At 40.2% G+C, this 12,951-nt stretch overlaps 1 protein-coding gene across 2 annotated transcripts in view; it reads left to right on the top strand.

Annotated features, from left to right (window-relative positions):
* Positions 1 to 964: 964 nt before the first annotated feature.
* MYH7B (myosin heavy chain 7B) overlaps positions 965 to 12,951 on the top strand; it is a 52,213-nt gene continuing 40,226 nt past the window's right edge. Inside the window, exons 1-5 of one of the 2 annotated variants that reach the window (XM_083443953.1) lie at positions 965 to 1,259; positions 2,594 to 2,741; positions 4,668 to 4,771; positions 10,329 to 10,472; positions 11,031 to 11,187. In XM_083443953.1, coding sequence (XP_083300079.1) covers positions 2,645 to 2,741; positions 4,668 to 4,771; positions 10,329 to 10,472; positions 11,031 to 11,187 — 502 coding nt within the window. In that variant the 5' untranslated portion in view covers positions 965 to 1,259; positions 2,594 to 2,644. Of the gene's footprint in view, positions 1,260 to 2,593; positions 2,742 to 4,667; positions 4,772 to 10,328; positions 10,473 to 11,030; positions 11,188 to 12,951 lie in introns of those variants that run through there. The other variant, XM_083443954.1, reaches the window with a different exon arrangement.

Raw genomic sequence — 12,951 nt, 5'->3', positions numbered from 1 at the left:
AGTGAGATATGCACATCTTCGGCTGCAGTTTTCAGTTTGCATATTAATTTTGAATTAAGTAAGTTCACCTATAAATGCAAACTAAACTGAATCCCGCCCCCATTCCTACTGCTCCGGAAGACCTCCAGTGGCTGATCCCTATGATATAGCAAGCACAGAATCACATGAATCCAACAGAAAGTGCTTCTACAAAATGCTCAGATGTTGGGCTTTGACAAGTTTTAAAAGGGAGAGAGTTTAGCAGCAGGGTAGAAGTCACCAAGAATGTTTCTTTACACTCACCATGTGTGGCACCGTCCACCATGGGAGATGTAAGAAATGTGGTGGCGGCAGCAAGATCTCACAAGATTTCTAGGAGTTCTTGCTAGAAGCCACCACTCCCACTTCTCGGGCGGGGGCAGGTGGCGTGTCAGTGAGGGCGCTGTTCCTCGGGATTCGACTGCCTCAGCCTGCTGCTAGGGAGTCTGGCTGGAATTTTTAAAATCTTTCCTCTTTATGCCCTTCCTCTCCCCACCTCATTTTATGTTCCCTTTGCATGAGCTTTTAAATAAGTGTCCTATTAAATGGTCTTATTGATTAATATAAAGCAATAAAATATAAATAATATAAAATAAATAATATAATATAATATAAAGCAATAAAAAGCAGGAGAAAGTACAAGGGGAACTGAACCCTGTTCCTTTCCATTTCTTTATCCCCCTGAAAATCAGGTTTGATATATTTTGAATCAAATACTCTGCAATTAAATGAAGTTGAAGTCACTCGTGCCACTGTTTTTGAATCTGGAGTTTGAGATCACTGGTGGCATCCCTGAAGAAGGGATGGTTAAACGTCCTGCTCAGCAATTACCTTCCTGGTCGTGAAAGTTCTGAGTATAGGCCAAAGGCTGCGGTCGAAAGTTGAAGCGGTCGCAGCAGAAGGGGCTGAAAGAACAAATTATGGGATTGCATTTTGTGGTGTTCCTCTTCTGGAACAGGATGGCTGTGAGAGAGGGTTGTGCTGCCTGTCAAAGCTGGAGCCCCCACTCTCTGCCTTTGTAATCGCCTGACAATACAGGAGTAAAAATAACCAGCCCGCATTTGCAGAGAGATAAAAGTTTGCCTTTTGTGTCTCTATGGGCAGTAGGGCAGCAGCACCAATGGAGCTGATATGACACATGGGAATTTCTGACATATCTCTCTCTACTCTGACCTTGAGGGACACAATAAAAAGGGGCTTCACAGCACACACACACACAGTCACTCAGCCCCGTAGCCAAGGTTGGTAATCAAAAGCATGTCTGTGTTGCATGTTTGTTCTGTGCTGTTACCTTACCTTCCTTAGCATGGCTTTTCAAAAAGAAAAGAGAATAAGGAACAGGATGTCTGTGGTTATCATGCTAGCTCATGAGGCTGGTGCAGGGTTGGTGAGTTCAAAGGGAAAGATAAAAGAATAATGTGCATTTATTAAGATTTGAGTTCAGTAAAGCCAGTAGCAATAGTGTGTGTTATTGATGTTGTGTTTCAGACTGCATGTATCCTGAATATGAGAACTATTTGTTGCTGTAGCAACTTTTTATTGGAATGTTGTCAAGAATAGCCACTTATAAAACAATGAGTGGTCCTGCAGGAGTTAATGGTCTAGCTGCACTCACCACTCTTTTGTAATTCTAAATGGAACCTTGTCTTCTTAGGCATTTATTTGTCAAATTAATGGATGCATCAACCAAACTTCTTCACTAGTTTGATAGAGAGTTCATGCAAAGCCGGGCTTCCAACCATCCACATTACCACTCATGCATGGACAGGTCTGCAGATACTAGCTCAATCAGAGTAGAAGCATAGGGACCATCTGCAGAGAACTATCTCCGAGATAGAAATTTGCAAGAGTGTATGGCAGGAGTGGACAGTAGATAGCTCACAATCCACTAGTGAACCACCAGCCAGTTGCAAGCTGACTGACCAGTGCTTACAGATTGTTGGGATTTTTGTAGAGAATGTTGAATAAGTTGGAGCTGGGTCTGATCCAACAAGTTGCTTCTTATGTTCTTAAGCAAGGATGCATATTCATGATCACCTACTACTGTATATATATTAGGAGATCTTTTGCACTCTTGCTTTCTCATTTAAAACACATACACGTAAAGGGACCAAAGGGAATCTTGTAAAAATAAGCCAAGAAGCAAGTCATCCCATCACTGTGTTACCAGATTAATTAAGCAAATTGCTATGTCAGTGATTTGGAATAAAGGTGTGATGGAGTGTACCAGCAACATATTGAAACAACTGTTGTTTGCCATGTATGAGGCATGCATTGGCCAAGAGACAGCTGGCTTCGGTTCACCCAGCAGAAAAGCAGTAGGCTGATACATTGGAGTGAGGTATTTATTCTGCTTAGATGTAGTACAAGTTGATGGACCTAAGCCTATAGGGACATACCGGGAAAGAAAGATAGAAAGGTCTAGTTCTTCTTTTGACACTGGAAGAATCTTTTCTATGTTTAGGTAGGACAGAAAATGAATGGATAGCATTTTTCTGCATGGGGGGGATACTGTTTTTTTTTGTAGCTAACTGGGCTAATGCTTTGTTTCTGTTCTCTCTTCTCAATGTTCTAGAGTGTTCAGATTATCTGTTTCCTGCTGTTGAGCACTACTCCTTGAGGCAAGATGTCTATGTTGGACATGGCTGAGTTTGGGGAGGCGGCTGAGTACCTCCGGAAAAGTTATGAGGAGATGTTAAAATATCATAATATACCATTTGATGGTAAGGCAGCTTTTACTGTTCTCAAGGGGCCTTGTATCCATGACCCCCTCCCTCCCTTTCTTATCAAGTGTTGCTATCATTTGCTTATATGTATTGGGGCGATTATAACCACTCCTAGGAGAACATTTGTTTACCTAGTGTTGCTGCAGATTAAAACCCATTAATTTCAGAGTATTTGAATCAAATGTTTATGAAATCTGATTACAACTACTGTATATAAGTTCTACTAATCATACAGCTCCATTTTGCAATTTGTAGGTAAACCTTTAGTAAGATTGTGTTTTTCTTGACGATTACACCACTACTGTAATATGTAAATTGGACACGTGAACAAAGTACTTCTGGAAGGACTGTGTGAGACAAAAGTATCTGCTTTCTAGAAACCTGTGGAGAATTTAGTTTGGGAAGCTGTTTCTTAGCCATCTGTCACACTAGGGATAAACAATTGACTGCAGGAGTATCCAGAAATGGATACTCATTCTTTCCACCTCTGCCATTATCATATTACATGTGGGCTATTCACTGCCATTGTTACAATTTACAGGAGTGATCTGTTTGGTTTCAGAATAAATACCCCAATGCTAATGCACAAGGAATGCAGGAACATAATATTGCTTTCTTTGTCCTAAAATACATTTTCCATCTGACTCAACTCTTAGGGTCACAGGCAAATCCAGAAACAGGGACAAATGTCACCAGACAAAAATCTAGAAAGACCTGCTATATTTCAGCATCTCTTGAAACAATGCATTTCTGGATTGTCCCAGAGAAAACTTCCATGTGTCTGATTCTAGAAATTCCTAGTCCATTTCTGAAATCATTCAAGATAATGGTTGCGTACACCCTATGTCTTTAAAGCACTTTTTGAAGCACATTTCCCCCTTCAAAGAATTATGGGCACAGTAGTTTGTTAAGAGTTGCTGAGAATAGTAACTCTGTGAGGGGTAAACTCCAGTAGGAAAGAATACTTTAAAGGTATTGTGTGTATGGAGCCAATCATTGTCTGCAATCATGCACATAGTTAATCCACCTAAATCCCACTGAAGTCAATGGGATATAGGCAGCCTAACTATGCTCATAATTGCAGCCATTCTTTCTTCTACACACCTCCTTGGATTTTTTAAAATCATAAACATTTACCTGGCAAATGCAAGTTGGCCTTTGATAGAGCTGAAATAATTATGCATTTGGCGAGGATTTCAAAATCTGTGTCCAATCTTTGGAAGTTTTTTTTATTTTATTTTAAAAACTGATTATAAGGGATACTTGGTATTTTTTATCTGTATTTTAAAAGATTTATAAGCCATTATAACACAACAGTGGTGTACTTCTATAATCTTAAGACTTCTGGATACCTTCCAGGGTATTTAAAACAAACAAACAAACAAACAAAGCCAAGCCAAGCAAAAAAGCCATAAAACTTAATCCAACATCTTATTTGTTGTCTTTGCAAGTCACTCTAGAAGCCTTTTTCACCTGGAGGGCAGGCTAAAAATGCTTTCAACACATATATATATGAATACTATTAGAGGTATTACAAATTTGAATTTGAAACATGGTTATGCAGTATTGTGCCACAAATTGGAGTTAGGAAGGCTTGCTTAAATATCCCTGCCCCAATTATCCCTGCTCTAGCCCTTGATTCTGATTCATGATTTACCACATATTGTATAAGGTAGCAGCAAAATACCCAAATCAATCGTAAAACAAGATGGGTGTGAGAATTACACAACATCATCTTGCAATACCCATGATTTCCAGGTCCATTGGCTTGGCTGGAGAATGAAAGGAGGAGAATACTATTGTGTTTAGTTGTACTGCTAAATTTTATAAGTGCATGTATGGAAACTACTAAGAATTCTAACCCTTATTGCTCCCTTTTCCGGAGTGCTCTCATTTCTCTTGTCTCTTTCGGGGATCATAAAGGAAAGAAGAGGGCCTGGATCCCGGATGAAAAGGAAGCATATATTGAAGTGGAAGTCAAAGAATCCTCTGGTGGCAAAGTCACTGTGGAAACGAAAGACAAAAAGGTAAAAGAATTCCATAGTGACGGGGGCAGGTGGCGAAATGTGGCAGGGAGGAATTGAAAAGGAAAGAGAGTCTGCATGAGGGCATATGGCAGAGGAAAGGAGGGAGATGAAATATGCTTAAACATGTCATATTGACCGCAGTTCTTACTGACGCTTCTGTAATCATCAAGAATTAAGTGGTTCTTATGTTACAGGAGCTTCCTAGGGCTCCACCACACACTACTCTTCTGGGACAGATCACACAGGAGATGCGCAATGATCTTGTTTGTTTGGTTGTTGATGATGGTAATTTTTATTATTTATATGCCATCCATCTGACTGGGTTGCCCAGCCACTCTGGGCAGCTTCCAACAAAACATAAAACACAATAAAATAACATTAAAAACTCCCCTATGCAGGGCTGCCTTCAGATGTCTTATAAAAAAACCCTCAAGCATGGGAAATAACTTCATTATCATTCCCTCCCATGTAGTCTCCCCTGTTAAGACCAGGCTTGAAATTTGTGTGGCTTCATCATTATTATGTTGTTTTTTGAAAGCTGGGTTAAGAGTTTAACATTTCAATCTGCTGTCTCTAGGGTTCATTTATACTCCTCATTTTAAAGGGTGAATCTCTTTTAGGATTGATTATAGATTTTCAACTACCCATTGGCACATGGGCAGGCAAACTAAAGTCTGGGGGCCAGATCCGGCCCAATCACCTTCTAAATCTGGTCCACGGACTGTCCGGGAATCAGCGTGTTTTTACATGAGTAGAATGTGTGCTTTTATTTAAAATGCATCTCTGGGTTATTTGTGGGGCATAGGAATTTGTTCATATTTTCCTCCAAAATATAGTCTGGCCCCCCCACAAGGTCTGAGGGACAGTGGACCGGCCCCCTCCTGAAAACGTTTGCTGACCCCTGCACTAGCATAACAAAGTCCCTCCCCTTCTCTCCTATCTCCTCGCTGCCCCCCCCCCCCAATCTGCTCTGAAGGGCCAGAAGTTTCCCCAGAACAGTACAGGGAGAGGAGATTTTGTTCTATCAGGCAAGCGGAAACGCTTACACTGATTGGAACAATTTCCTTAGTGCCATGTTGTATCCCACCCATTATACTTTCCTGAGAACTGTCCACTGCCCTGTGATGGCTTTTATGTCCTGAACGGCTGTTTACAAATCTTTTAATAAAAACAAACATAAACTAAAATCCTGGAATAATGTGAGGCAAACACACAAAGGAGCAGGAATTACACCACGGCTGTAACGCAAGAACCACCTACTACACAGTCAAATGAAACAATTATTATTTATTCCAATTATTTATACTGGAATTATTTTGCTGGAATAGGAGCAGATGCTATCCTTGCCTGCCTGCCTCCCTCTCACAATAGTAGTACTGCTACTACTACTCATATAGTAGTAACAGTACTCCTACCCCTAATATACTTTTAATTTTTATAGTGCTTTTTTCCTAAATATGAGAGTGACTTCACATACATTAATTCGACAGCAGAACAACATAATTTCAATTTAGCAATGAAAAATAGTTCGGTTGTCGGTGAATTTTATGACTTTGACATGAATTTTCCTTACAACTCAATCCTTCCAAATAGTACAAGCATATACATAGTTTCAAGAAGATTCCTTTTAAGGAAAAGGGTTGAAAGAATTAGTGAAATACCTTTCCTTGTCCCCTAATTTACCCTCAGGCAATCAACTGTCTCAACCTGACAGCTGTGACAACATTCCATAGCCGTAATGACTTATTTTGTTTATCTGGTTGCTACAATGGATTTGATTATCCAGCTTGGTTCAGGAAATAATAGAAAAATAATAGGCTAGGTTTTCTTCTCAGATAAGCTATGGTCTGTCAATCTACACACAGGAAATAGAAATCACCTAAATTGTTTTTTTTTTTTTGTAAATGATGCATTTATTGTAGAATTGTCAGCCATTATTTTTTCAAGGAATTAACTTAACAAGCAAGATATCTGTACGAAATGATTTTTTAACATTTATTCTGAACTGCTGCTACTGCTGCTAGTACTATAAATACCCATTAGGCTTTTAAAAAGCAATTTTATGGCAGTTTACATTAACCCTTACCAGGCATTCAATCTAGGATAACCAGGCATTGCAGTGACAGGCTTTGCCCATAACACACATATCATCATTAAATTATCTGCAGAGATCTTATACACAGACATATGGACATGCAATGCCCTCTGTTATACCTTCACTATCTCTAGACTGAATGCTTGAAAAGGGCTCCTGCAGTGGATAAGCAAGCAACACAATGTTGATATCTGTGCTTGATTTCTATGGTGCTATATCTATTCACAGTACTGTACTCAGTTGCTACATTGATTTAAATGGGAATTAAGTTTGTACTCTGATTTCTATTGCCTTTATTGAGTTGCTCTTCAAGGTGGCAGAACGCCTGATAGTTTTTAATAATCCAGCAGCTGCTAAAAAATCCACTAGGTCAGTCTCTCGGTTAATCTTAGTTAATTAATATGATTAGTCCATTTAGTTAGTCCATTAACCAGTCCCCAATTAAATTGACATGTGAGGAAAAAACATTAAAAATCATCCCTTTTTTGGGATGATGGTTGTGTGTGGTGCAGCAGACATTTTTAGAATAGGTGTTCCCTGTTAGCCTTATCTGGGCTAAAGTCCTCTATGGGGAGGATAAAGTGTGCAGCAGGTGCAGAGGAGCAAGGACTGGCCCTGTCTTCAACTTCCCCACACATGTTGGCCCTGCGGAAACCACCCTCACCTTCCCACATTATTCAGGAAAGTCCAAAAAGAAATTCTAAGTGCATTGGCTGAGAGCACTTAGATGCCTTGCTGCAATTGGAAACGCTGTGTGATTGATGTTCCTGGTTATAGGGAGACTTCTAAGCACATTCAGCTGAATGTGTGAACAATCCTCCTTCCAAACAGCACATTAAGGTCTGAGGCTACAGCTGGCAGGGATTACTACGTTGGACCCCACTTTACCCTCAGCAGGCAAACATCCAAATAGACCTGCTCGGTGAGAGACAAAAAGAAATACCTAATTTAAGATGGTGTGTTTGCCATCTGCATTTTTGTTTATTATGCATCGGAATTAAAAATTATAATCAGCTGGCCATCAAATTAGATGAGGTACATCGTCACTAAAAATATTTGAACCCATTAATCAAACTGCTGAATCAGTTATATGTTGCAGTCCTAATTAAAGTAATAATAATAATAATAATAATAATAATAATTTATTTATTTATTTATTTATATCCTGCCCTCCCCAGCCAAAGCCAGGCTCAGAGTGGCTAACAACAGTAAAAATAGCACAGTTTACATAAAACCTTCTCTTGATGTTGATTCCACATCTAATAACTCTTATCTTCAAACTTCTGAGTGACAGCAAGATGGCTAATGGCTTCCTGCTTCAGGTAGCTTTTGCTTTCAACCTAGCTGTAGTACTGAGATTTTCCTTGCAGCTCTGGTTGATGAACTGTGCATAAAGGTGAATAAAACAACAGCAGCAACAACAACATCATCCCTATATCTTGTTGATCCAAGCACCTGTAGATTCAGCTCTACACTTACTTCCCATTACCTTTTAGGACAATACACTAATTTGGGTTACGCTTCTCCAGATCTAGAATTTTCTTCCCCATGGAAATGCACCAGATGTCAACCACGAGCTCAGAGGTAGAACACACATTTTGCATGGATAATATCCCATGTTCCTTCCTTGGCACCTCCTAGTATGGCAAGGGAGGACCTGTCTCAGAGACCCCGGAGAGCCACTGTTCTGTGGGGCAAATTCAATAAGCCAATGATGTTTATTTAATATATTTCTATTTTACCATTTGTTAGTAGCAAGAATTAAAGCAATTGACTTAAAACCAAAAATGCTGGTAAAACAGCAATAAGAGACACCCAACAATAAAAACATCAGCAACAAACCAGCAATGAACTGATAAAAACAGTATTATTAAAACCGTGGGGGATCTTCAACTGGTGCCTACAAGTTATTAAAACAGGGTCTAGGCATATCACCCTGAGGAGAGCATGCTGTGGTTGGCCACCATCACTATGAACACACTATTTGACATTGGGCTGGGTCACATGACACAGTAAGTTAAAGTAGGGCATACTGAGACTGTGAATGTGTGGGGTCCTGGAGGGGAGCTCGCAGCCCCTTAGCTCTTCCCTTGTCTTTTTTAGACCTGGACAGTGGTTTGACTTAGCATGTTTTCTTAGTCTGGGCTCATGGTTTAGCTCTCTCCTCACTAACCATGAGCTATAACCAAGGTTTGTTCCAGGTCATTTTATGTTGATATAGATATACATTTTATAGGAATTTTAAGAATATATTTTAGCATATGTTATGCTTCGGCTCCAATATCATTGTTAACCATCATGATCTAGCGACATCATGGCTTAGAATCCAATTATTAATAACCAACCAAATCAATATAAGATATATAACTAATATTGTTTTCAATCCTTGGGACCAGTTATCTACTTCTCAGCAGACTTCCTCTAATGCCTAGCTATGTTTCTTCAAGCTTCCAGGTTATTTTGTTATGTTTTTAACCACTAGTCATGTCTGGCAAAGCTTTCTTTTCATATGAGCTTTAACATTTGTTAAATGCAATTCATTCTCATCATGCACAGATGTGTAATATGATAGTTATTCCAGTTCTTAGATTTATAGGATCAAACTAATTCCAGTTATTATAAGTAATGAATTGTATACTTCAGCTGTTTGTCTAAATAACCTCAAACCTTCCTGATTAAAACCCTGTGGCATATTATTTTGTTTAGGTTATATTTATCCATAGAAACCCTTGACAGCAGCCGCTGCATTACACCACAGGAGCAATTGAAGTGCATTTACAGGAGTCACGACAAGATGTGACTAAGCCCTATTAAATCCCTAAGGCTCCACTCTTGAAAGTCAATGGGATTTACTTCCATGTCCCATATGTGGAGCTGGGTTGCTGGTCCTTGCCCAATAAAGTGCTGCGACCAAGAGTCTGTCTTCATATATTTCTAGTCTAGGAGAAAGAGCTGGAGAATTAATCTAAAGTGCTCCTTGTGTATGGCCAATACCACAAAGGAAGTTTCATAGGAGGATATTGCTATGGGGTCAAATGGCTCATCTGTTGCATGAAACACAAAGTCCAAATGTTACGCGTGATGACTAGTGGCAGCGCAGCCTTTAGACCAAACTTTTAAAATACCTCTTAACCAAAAGTGTTCAATGAAGGGGAAAGCCATCACTTTTATTTCCTGCTTACGGGTTTCAACAGCACCTCCTTTGCTTTGCTTTTTGTAGTAAGTATTACAGGCTTTCATTACACTCACAAGATAAGACCAGAGCAGAGAAAACAAAACCAAGGATGGCAATATGAAAATCTGACACAAACTGCACCTCGTTTTCAAAATACATTTTTATTGGATTTAATAAGCAAGAATAAATTCCACCATTCCACCACTGCAGTTCAACATCCTTGTTAAGAAAAGAAAGCATTTCTTAAGAAATCCCTTTACCAAAATGTTTCTGTTTAATCCCTGCAGACTGTCGTTGTAAAAGAGGATGACGTTCAACAAGTGAATCCTCCCAAATTCGACATGATTGAAGACATGGCTATGTTAACTCATCTCAATGAGGCCTCTGTGCTGCATAACCTGAAACGGCGTTATGCCAAGTGGATGATCTACGTAAGTAAGACAAGGGCAACATGTCATGTGTCTGAGTCAAAAGACCCAAAACAGATTTCTCCCAATTCACATCCTTTTGCTATCCCAAATAGCAAGGTTTGTGTCACAAAATCCCACCCCACCCCCCGCTTTAACTTCCATTATATTAGAAATGTTCCCCAAATTTTGGTTCTAGACACATAGAGAGTAGCTGCTTGGTACCTTTGATTAGATGTTCACTTATAAAATGTCCAGAGATGTGTGTGAGAGAATATCTACATACAAGTGTTGATACTGCGTGACTCAGAAGAGTGAGTAAATAATATTTGTTCCCAAGCATAGGTTCCAATTCAGGTTTCAGTAGCAGGGTTGCAAGCAAAGAGATTTAACAGGGTGCATTTTTAATCTGCATTTGTTATAGTTACTTTATATTAGGCTTCATGACAGCCAGAAATAAGATGTTCCTGGGGAATAATCACACACAAGTCCAAAATATGTTGGTGGGGTGGCTGCCATCTTCTGTCCCATCCGAAATGGGACTAAATGGTGATGTATTTTTACTTTTTTCTTTCCTCTCAGACCTATTCAGGCTTGTTCTGTGTCACCATAAACCCTTATAAATGGCTTCCAGTTTATACTGCTCCTGTGGTAGCAGCCTATAAGGGCAAGCGGAGGTCTGAGGCACCGCCCCACATTTATTCCATTGCAGACAATGCCTACAATGACATGCTACGTAGTAAGTATCTTATCCATTGTCTCATTGTTGTGGGAAGGAAGTTCAAAGCTAGCGTAGTCTTAGCCATTGCATTAAAACATCCCTAGCGTTGCCCCAACTCTTATTTGATCACCTTCATACTTCTCTTGCGTACCAAACTCACAGAGAGGAAAACAGTCTTTTGTCCCAGAGGCAATGAAGCTCTTAATTTTCTAAATGCTTTCTGTTTGTTTCTCTGTGTGAGAATTAATGTAAGAAACAGAGAGAGAGGGAGAGAGAGAAGATAAGATGGCAGAAATTTTGGCGATTAGAAAAATGCATCTTGCGGTGTTTTTCTTACTGCCAATTGACTGCTGTAATCTTCCGTGTTCCCTGCTTCGGATGTTGCACTGCTAGCAGACTACTAGCTTCCTAAGCAAGTGCATTCAGAAAGGGACTGTAGCACTTCAGAATGCAGATGTGGGAGGGATGGCATGTCTGAATGTTCTCCTGCATCAGAAATTCTGTGCATATGGAATTCAAATAAGTAGGAAGGTTAAGCTGGAATTCTAGGGCTGCGCCAGTATGGTTTCCTTCCCCTGTGCTCTCACAAAATCTGCCTTGGAGGGTCTCGCAACTCCCTTGGGCCGATGCAGAAGGCTGGAGGGAGAGGAAGAGGAAGAGGAAGACGTTCTGTTGTATGCATCAGCAGAGCTGCTGCCTTGCATATTGGTCGTTCTCTTTGATGTGTTGCGAATTTATTTGGCATTGCTATATGGCAGGGGTGGCTAACTGACCTGTGTTCAACCCACTGAGGGCAACACCTATGTGAAAGTGTGTGTGGCCAAAGTGTGTGTGGCCTTTTTTTAAAAGGGACATTTTGGGGCAGGAGGGTGTGGGTGTGTGTCACATTTTTTGGCATCACAGAATCAAAGCTGAAGACCACAAGAGCATTGGAAAACAATAATAATTAAATTTTTAAAGGGTCAAATTTTAGTCAGTACAGTCACCTACAGCTTCAGGCATGTTCAGTAAAAAAGAACTAGACTGGAAGAAAAGAGTTGAAGCTCAGTGGCAGAACAGCTGCTTTGCCTGCAGACAGCGCCAGGTTCAATCCCTGTCATCTCCAGGTAGGGCTGGGAAATATTTCGTCTGAAATCCTGGACAGCTGCTGCTAGTCAGTGTTGACAGTATTTACCTAGTATTTACCCTAGATGGACTAATTGTGTGACTCAGAATAAAGTGGCTTCCTATGTAGGGAGGGATAGTCAGGTTGAATCCTAGTTACCGTATTTTTCGCTCTATGAGACGCAGCAGACCACAAGACGCACCTAGTTTTTGGAGGAGGAAAACAAGAAAAAAAATATTCTGAATCTCAGAAGCCAGAACAGCAAGAGGGATTGCTGCGTAGTGAAAGCAGCAATCCCTCTTGCTGTTCTGGCTTCTGGGATAGCTGCACAGCCTGCATTCGCACCATAAGACGCACACAGATTTCCCCTTACTTTTTAGAAGGGAAAAAGTGAGTCTTATAGAGCAAAAAATACGGTAAGTCCCATCATGATCTGCCTACTGGAGTGGAGGGAACTAAGGCCTGATTTATTACGGTGGACGATGAAGTGTTCAGATTCACACCATACATTTAAAGCACAATGATACCACTTTAAAACAGTATTGGCTTCCTCCAAAGAATTATGGGAGCTGTAGTTTGTTATGGGAGCTGAGAAGTGTTGGTGCTAAGAAGAAGACCCCCCGTTCCCCTCACAGAGATATAATCCTCAAGAGTGGTTTAACCATCAAATTCTCTTC

Source organism: Podarcis tiliguerta (genome assembly GCF_965153285.1).
Source record: "Podarcis tiliguerta genome assembly, chromosome: 6".
NCBI classification, from domain to species: Eukaryota; Metazoa; Chordata; class Lepidosauria; order Squamata; family Lacertidae; genus Podarcis; species Podarcis tiliguerta.
The sequence above is the reverse complement of the archived record's forward strand: the minus strand, read 5'-3'. Positions and strand labels throughout refer to the sequence as shown.